Here is an 8,276-nt window from a genome sequence, read left to right on the forward strand (position 1 = left end):
GTGTAGTGTACCCAATAACCAGACTACCGCATCTTGGGAGGTGGAGGACTGTGTGGTCTACCACGGGCCGTTTCATTTTATATCCATTGAGGTCGACTTGGGGCGTGATCTCCCCATGGTTGTGTTATACCGAGAGTACTGACTGAAAGGGAACGTAACGTTATGACTATAACTACTGTTCCTTGAAGTAGGGAAACAAGGTTCAACACCTCTTTGGCCCACGCCGATCGGTTCTGGGCACGGTGAAGAGGGGTACTGGGATGAAGGAATGAATCCGAGCCTGAGGCTTTTCACCTGTGTAAGGCGGGGCTTCCAGCGAGGCGTGGATTTCATCGGCTCTTGTCAGGTGTGATTTTAGTTCTTCAGTCAAAGTTGTGTGAGTGTGACTCTCCATAGTTGTGTTGTTCCTTGTTTCCCATCCTTCAGAGAACAGTAGTTATAGTCATAACGTTGTGTTTTCCCATGCATGCCAATAGTTCCAGTGGTAAACAATCAATAGAAACAATGTGACAGGGTTCAAACACACACACACTCACAAAGTGCAACAAAGTGGTCAGTAGTGATTGGTGGTCATGCCCATCCAACTTAGTAATGAACATCAAAGTTGAACATGTATCAGGCTATGAACACACACACATTGCCCACAACACAACAAAGGTTGATAGTAATGTGTGTCCATGCAGTCCAGAGACTGCAACAGAAAAGACTATAACCAGGAGTGTGTGAGTAGTGAGAATGGAGAGGCTTGTTTTGTTATTGTCTGTAGCATTACAGAGTGATACTACTCTGGGGTAGACTACAAGCAGATTCAAATTCAAACACATATCAAAGTTTAGCTTTCTTAATGAACCAGAAAAAAACAGTTATTTCTGTTGTTTTCTCAAAGTTAGCTGACTAACTAAATGCACCTGGGGAGTATACTACATAGCTGGCTAACTCATTGATCCTGCTAACTTGGGGCCTAGAACCATGTTTACATTCATACACCTTGTAGCTCAGGTTATGATAGGGACTTTGATAGCTGATTGAGTGGTGTAATATACCAGAGGGCCCTTGTTCCAATAGAATCCCCAGCCTACTATTGTAGGAAAATCTCAACCTGCACTGTGTTGTCCACCGTGTTGCCCACAGTGTCGCCCATCGTGTTGCCCATCGTGTTGCCCACAGTGTTGCCCACCGTGTTGCCCACAGTGTTGCCCACAGCGTTGCCCACCGTGTTGTCCACCGTGTTGTCCACCGTGTTGCCCACAGTGTTGCCCACAGTTTTGCCCACCGTGTTGCCCATCATGTTGCCCACAGTGTTGCCCACAGTTTTGCCCACCGTGTTGCCCACAGTGTTGCCCATCGTGTTGCCCATCGTGTTGCCCACCGTGTTGCCCACAGTGCTGCCCACCGTGTTGCCCACCGTGTTGCCCATCGTGTTGCCCACCGTGTTGCCCACCGTGTTGCCCATCGTGTTGCCCACCGTGTTGCCCACCGTGTTGCCCATCGTGTTGCCCACCGTGTTGCCCATCGTGTTGCCCATCGTGTTGCCCATCGTGTTGTCCACCGTGTTGCCCATTGTGTTGTCCACCGTGTTGCCCATCGTGTTGCCCACAGTGTTGCCCACAGTTTTGCCCACCGTGTTGCCCACAGTGTTGCCCATCGTGTTGCCCACCGTGTTGCCCATCGTGTTGCCCACCGTGTTGCCCATTGTGTTGCCCACAGTGCTGCCCATCGTGTTGCCCACCGTGTTGCCCACCGTGTTGCCCATCGTGTTGCCCACTGTTGCCCACCGTGTTGCCCATCGTGTTGCCCATCGTGTTGCCCATCGTGTTGCCCACCGTGTTGCCCATTGTGTTGCCCACAGTGTTGTCCACCGTGTTGCCAATCGTGTTGCCCATCGTGTTGTCCACCGTGTTGCCCATTGTGTTGTCCACCGTGTTGCCCATCGTGTTGCCCACAGTGTTGCCCACAGTTTTGCCCACCGTGTTGCCCACAGTGTTGCCCATCGTGTTGCCCACCGTGTTGCCCATCGTGTTGCCCACCGTGTTGCCCATTGTGTTGCCCACAGTGCTGCCCACCGTGTTGCCCACCGTGTTGCCCATCGTGTTGCCCATCGTGTTGCCCACAGTGTTGCCCACAGTGTTGCCCACCGTGTTGCCCACCGTGTTGCCCATCGTGTTGCCCACCGTGTTGCCCATTGTGTTGCCCACTGTTGCCCACCGTGTTGCCCACCGTGTCGCCCATCGTGTTGCCCATCGTGTTGCCCACCGTGTTGCCCATTGTGTTGCCCACAGTGTTGCCCACCGTGTTGCCCATCGTGTTGTCCACCGTGTTGCCCATTGTGTTGCCCACCGTGTCGCCCACCGTGTCGCCCACCGTGTCGCCCACCGTGTCGCCCACCGTGTCGCCCACCGTGTCGCCCACCGTGTCGTCCACAGTGTCGCCCACAGTGTTGCCCACCGTGTCGCCCACCGTGTTGTCCACAGTGTCGCCCACAGTGTTGCCCACAGTGTTGCGGTGCACTACATTTGACCAGAACCATCTGGTCATCAGGTATACAGTAGCCTATAGTTGTGTCATCAAAGACTATGCACTATAGCTTGGAGATCTACTGCAATCCATTGACCATTGATCCACTTTATGTCCAACAATGTGGTTGTAATCCAAAGCCAAACCAGCAGTCATTACGTATTAACTGCCATGTGTTAATGTTTTTACTCTGTGATGATGGAGAGATCTTGGAAAATGAATACCATTGGACCACATTTGACATGTTCTTTCACCATTTATTTGTTCACCAAATACAGTGAAAATGGCATCATAATATTCAATGACTCATTCTTAGAATGTCATGACACTGTTGCTTTTTTTGCTTCGTAAAACAATGTTTCATTAATGGAAATATTAAGGTTTCATGCACAACAAACCATATTGAGTTTCCTTAGAAGAATGGTGCAAGATAAACTAAATAAAAAAACAACTTTGATGTCCAAAATCTGTCAAAATCCAACGTGTTATTTGAGGATCCTCGTAAACAGTGCAATATACAAAAAAAAAATGGCTATTTTCTAACAAATTCATCAACGAAGCTCAAGTCACAGGATACAATTTCTCAATAATAGTTTAACATTGATGTGTGCAAAACCCCAAACACATTCAGTTAGTCTTTAAAAAATGATATTGAATGAGAAAAGTCAAAACCCAATCTCTTCGATTCTCCGTTAGGCCTATATGGTCTCCATCTGCATATCCTCTCTATAATACACACAATTGTGTTGATGAATTGTAAGATGGTAGACTAGCACATAATTTCTCAATAACAATTGTTTAGATATAAAAATACAAATATGAATTTTGTTAAAAAGAAGCGTGCCAGGGTAAGAGTGGTGGCACCTGTGTTGGCACCAGAGCGAAAGTTCATGCAAATAGATGGAGAAAATAGAATTACTTTTTAATTATAGAAGACAAAAAAACACGAATAATTGCAAAATATAAATAAATAAAACATTTCCCCATCAATGTCATGACTATTTTTCCAAACATAATTTGCCGATCTCGCCTCCTTCGATATTTGGAGTCTGTAAAAAGTGAAACAGCTATGTATTGGTGTCGGTAGGTTTCGTGAAGGCGCCGACCTGCATCGTTAACCATGGGGGGTAATGAAACACCCTGTATCATTTTAATTCATTTGAACCTGGGGACTATGCATTACTAGCTTATTCTTTACAGAAGGAGCCTAGATGAATATAGGCCTAGGAAAGGAAATATTAACATTGCACCATCCTTGTGTGTGTGTGTGTGTGTGTGTGTGTGTGTGTGTGTGTGTGTGTGTGTGTGTGTGTGTGTGTGTGTGTGTGTGTGTGTGTGTGTGTGTGTGTGTGTGTGTAGTTATATATATATTTTTTGTACATACAATGGGTCTATACTAGTTACTGGACAGTGTTTGTTTGGTCAGTATTTAAAAGCTTTAGCAGCAATCGGAATGCATTCACTACGTTCGACCAGTGCTGAAAAGGACAGCTCCCTTGAATGCGATGTTGCCGATTTGTTATCAACAATGCCAAGCGTGTAAGGGGACTATGGTCTTCGAGCTTAGGAAGGCTATTGTATACAACTATAGAAATAGAGCTTGAAATGAGATTCAGCCACCACTTGTCGTTTTGTGTTGCTTACGGCGCTTTTGGAAGATGGTTGTGAAGTAATGGCAAGTTCATCCATCAGAGCCAGGGTCCGCCATCTCAACATCACGCCGCACAGCACAAGTTAAAATGGCTTTTCGTTTGGAGAATTGCCAGCAACCCCATGATAAAATCTCTCTTTTCTGGTGTCTTCCTCTGCTTTCTCGTCCAATCTTCCCATACGTCTTTCCATTCCTGTCCTTCCCCTTGTCTTCGCTTCGTGCCATCGTTTCTCCTACAATCCTCGAACATGCACAACCGACAGGTGCTTTAAATCGCTGATCAAAATAAAAAGTTTGCAAGGCGTTGTTCACCTTTAAACGCCAGGTGACGACTTGTCTGCCATCCCCTTTAGGACGTCGTCTATTCGGTCATCTTCGATGACCACTGCGGAGGGAAGAAGAAATTATTTTGTTTATTACAGACATAGCATATAACTGTTTCATAAAAATGTTTTACAGACACCAAATCAACTCATTGAAAAGGCTTTGAGTGAATAGGATGGGGACTGGTGCAACACAAAGGAATACATGTTGTTATGTCAAACCTCTGACCTTGGTCCTGAAATACTGCAAACAATGCCTTGTCCATAATGGCACATAGCCACGCATGCAATGAGGACAACTTTGTTATTTAAAAGAGACAGGGCATATCTAATGAATAAATGTAGTAGCCTATAGCTACTGAAATACATTTTGATAGCACATCAGTAGTCTATTATTCTCATGCATCACTTTCAACTGGGCTCAGCTGCTGACCTTTGTTATATCAACAAATGTTTGCCTCATAATTTAGAGGTCAGATGCCAGATGCATATCTGTGTTTTATCTTTTTGTTTTATAACAAGTAGGCTAGGTAACTGTAGCATAGGTTAGAGTTAAAGTTCACACAAGCATGGCCAAGCGTTTGTTTTTGATGACCAAAACAAAATCTCTATTCAACAATCCATTCCAATAACCAGCTCTTACCTCTCTTGGCTCTGCCGATCTGTCCCAGCTTTGGGGGTCTTTTCGCTTGCGACGCCCCAAAGAACGAATTGGTGTCCTGGAGCCCGCAGCTAAAGGATATCTGACTGGCCTCGGTGTCCCCATAGCCGTTCATTTTCCCCTCGCTATAAGGCAGCACCTCGGACATTATGGCACGGCTGAGACGGACGGATCAACAGCGGTGGAAAAAAACAAAACGTTTTGAAGTCGGCGGCTTTAGTCGATATAGCCCAGAAATCCTTGTCTTGGTACTTGCACTTGTCGAGCTTTTCGGTGGAAATCCGTTTGGAAAATCACTCGATTACTTCGTCGTGCGTAGCCAGTCTGCGAAGGATGAAGGTGAAGAGTCCTGGTTGAGGTGTCGTGGTGCGGGGTGGTAGCAGGCTGCTGTGTCGCTGGTAGAAAGGAGAGCAGAGGAGCGGTCTGGTCGCATGTGTTGCTAGATGAAGTCTGATGAGGAAAGTGGGAGATCCCGGGATCATAAAGGAAACCCAGGAGGAACGGCGAAGTTATCCATCTGCGTGTGTGTGTGTGCTGGGGGACTCCGAATGCTGGAGGAGTAGGCTAAGGGTGACATCAACAGGCGAAATATATAATATGTGCTGTGGAGGTAACAGAAATGTAGGCTATCAATTCATGACCACGGAGCTAGAGCTACTGGAGCAATTGTGAGGTACACCTTTTATTTGGGGAGTAATCTTTTCTATGCTGAACAAATTTCTAGCCTAAATAAGTTATTACAATGTGATGATATTTACGCATATGCTATGCCTACGTAGGCTAATTATATTTAATCTGAGCATTATGAATATAACCTACTCGTGCATTTGCGCGTATTGCTAGTTATTGGGAGTCTCCTTTTTTTGTTTACCTATTACGCTTGACATTGTAATGTGTTTCTCTCCTCGTATTCAGTATATTTCCTTCCTGTAAACCAGCCTCCTTGGTGGCTCTTGCTTGACATTGGCTCTGGTGACACGGGGTTCTCACAGGAAATCATTACCTGCTCCTTTGAGAGTCTGTATGCGCACAGAAGTCGGAAGTGCCTTACTCACGCACGTCTTTTCCCGTAGCTACAAAGCAAAATCACACAGCAGCAGCGGGTGAACGAGGATCACAAATGCCACTTTTAAGCAAATTCTCCGTTGATGGGATAGTTACACTGTAGGCTTCATGGATAATTTACTAATTCATCGCTGACATGTTATTTTATAATGCAGGGAGTAGGCCTACCTCTTTTCCAGAGGTTAAAAGCAGTCTACACACACCATTATACAATTGTATGCCTTTAACAAAGCCTATTTCTATACAGTGATAAAGTATCAACCAATAACATTGTGGCCTAGTTATTTCATAGAGAGGTGTTTGAAAACATGCAGTTTAATATCGATGTAGGCATATGGTTTTGCAGGATGCTCTCTTGTTAGGCGAGGGAGGGCTGTCTCTAAACGCACAAGATAAATCAACTTCAGCACGATGGACAGTACCCGCGCACATTTGCGTCTTTCGCGATTTCTGCTATGTTTTGTTTTGAACATAGAAATATAACCGAGGTAAAGTTGGTTTTATATTCAACATTCAACAGACATTCGCCAAATAATATAAAATGCATTTAATTACCTTATCCACAATAACCTTTTGAATTGCATAACAACTTGAAATACATCAAATCATGAACATTATATTTAATAAAGGCCCTTAGTCTGTTTTTCCGAGCAATTGCATAGCCTATAGAAATGTTGTGCAACATGAGCTCATGGGTTCTCATGAAGTGTTTGATTAGATTTTCAATTACATTTGCATTTGTAGATCTTTTTGAGGATCTGGGGACCCATGCCAAATATTTTCAGTTTACATCTTGGGCACTGTTCAAAAGCATCTTTCTCTTTACAAGATATTTGCGATGCGGCATCTTGCTACTTCTCATACGTTTTACTGACTGGATGTCACTGCACCTTCTTTGGCGCATACTGTCCTCTGTGTTGGAGCCTCTGAGGGATGATACTGTTGGGACTGCCCCGGCTTCGGAGAGCATGTCAGCCACATCCCATTGTGAGACATCGAAACGAATATTAGAAAAAAACTCAAGGTTATTTTCATAACCACAGCTCTATGATACTACTGAGATGTCTCACCACATGTTCCTGCTTGCAGAGCACAAGGAAGAGAGACATGCTTTGGATTGACCAGAGGCCAGGACAGACGTTGTGCAATTGGTCCTTCCTCTTCCAGCAAATCCCATTGAGAGAAATGTCATTCATATTATCAGAGCTTAGTGTTGATAGTATACATATGTCGATTTGTGTCAATTATAAATTATATATTTTCCTGTATATTCTCTATATTTTGTTTATTGTTGCAGCACAATTTCATAGAGTCAAATTCTTGTACTTGCAAATATAATTGGCAAATAAAGGTGATTAGTTCTCCAAATGTCCCATAACTCATATCAGGAGCTCTGACCTGATGTTCCCTGCAGGTTAAACTTGTCATAGTTCAGGCGAAAATGTAATTATTATTATTGTATTATATGAACGGCAATATCATAAACTCACAGCGGGTAACTTGTCGTTGTTAGTATAATGAAACAGATGCAAGTAGGCCCTCTGGTGGCCACTTTACTAATCACATGTATCATGGTAGAATGTGCATTGGTTTGAAACTGGTTTGGTGAGGGATCACTCTTGTAAGTTCAGCGTGTACTGCAAACCTGAAGAAATTCCTGTCTTTAGCGTCATGACATGTTGAGGTTTAAGTTACCCCCAAGCGCCACAGCTGTTATTCTGCCAGGGGAACTCATGAAGGATTCTGACTGCCCCCTCCCCCCAGGAAGATTTACGAACACCCTAATCCCCCACCTGCTCCTCACTCACTCACCCCTCACCCAACCCACGCATGCCAGTTAGTTTCTCAACTTTTCCATTTCCTTAGTGCCCCAAAACTCTGTAGGTGGCTTTCTATCTATTCCTCCCCTGTGCTTGTTAGAGATGACAGAAATAGCAGGATAGTTGACTCGAGACAGCAAACTTTTCAGAGTACATTGGTGTTCCTGGAAAAAGAGCAGTGTCTCACAGGGGGGGGGGGGGGGGGTTACTGTCGGTTTAAGCAGGTTAAACCTTTGTCTTAT

The 8,276-nt window shown here is 44.7% G+C and overlaps 1 protein-coding gene across 1 annotated transcript; it reads right to left on the reverse strand.

Moving 5' to 3' along the window:
* Positions 1-2,750: 2,750 nt before the first annotated feature.
* LOC135559051 (calcium/calmodulin-dependent protein kinase II inhibitor 2-like) lies at positions 2,751-5,736 on the reverse strand. The gene is made up of 2 exons (XM_064993387.1): positions 5,132-5,736; positions 2,751-4,550 (listed from the first exon to the last, which is right to left on the reverse strand). Exons 1-2 carry the CDS (start codon positions 5,295-5,297, stop codon positions 4,480-4,482), a joined length of 237 nt encoding a protein of 78 aa, XP_064849459.1. The 5' UTR covers positions 5,298-5,736; the 3' UTR covers positions 2,751-4,479.
* Positions 5,737-8,276: the final 2,540 nt, after the last annotated feature.

Source organism: Oncorhynchus masou, chromosome 17 (assembly GCF_036934945.1).
Source record: "Oncorhynchus masou masou isolate Uvic2021 chromosome 17, UVic_Omas_1.1, whole genome shotgun sequence".
Lineage (NCBI taxonomy): Eukaryota > Metazoa > Chordata > Actinopteri > Salmoniformes > Salmonidae > Oncorhynchus > Oncorhynchus masou.

Coding starts and splice junctions, on each gene's coding strand:
- LOC135559051 (XM_064993387.1), bottom strand. CDS start 5,297: ATGTCCGAGGTGCTGCCTTATAGCGAGGGGAAAATGAACGGCTATGGG. Junction 4,551..5,131: donor GATCGGCAGAGCCAAGAGAG/GTAAGAGCTGGT, acceptor TTCCCTCCGCAG/TGGTCATCGAAGATGACCGA.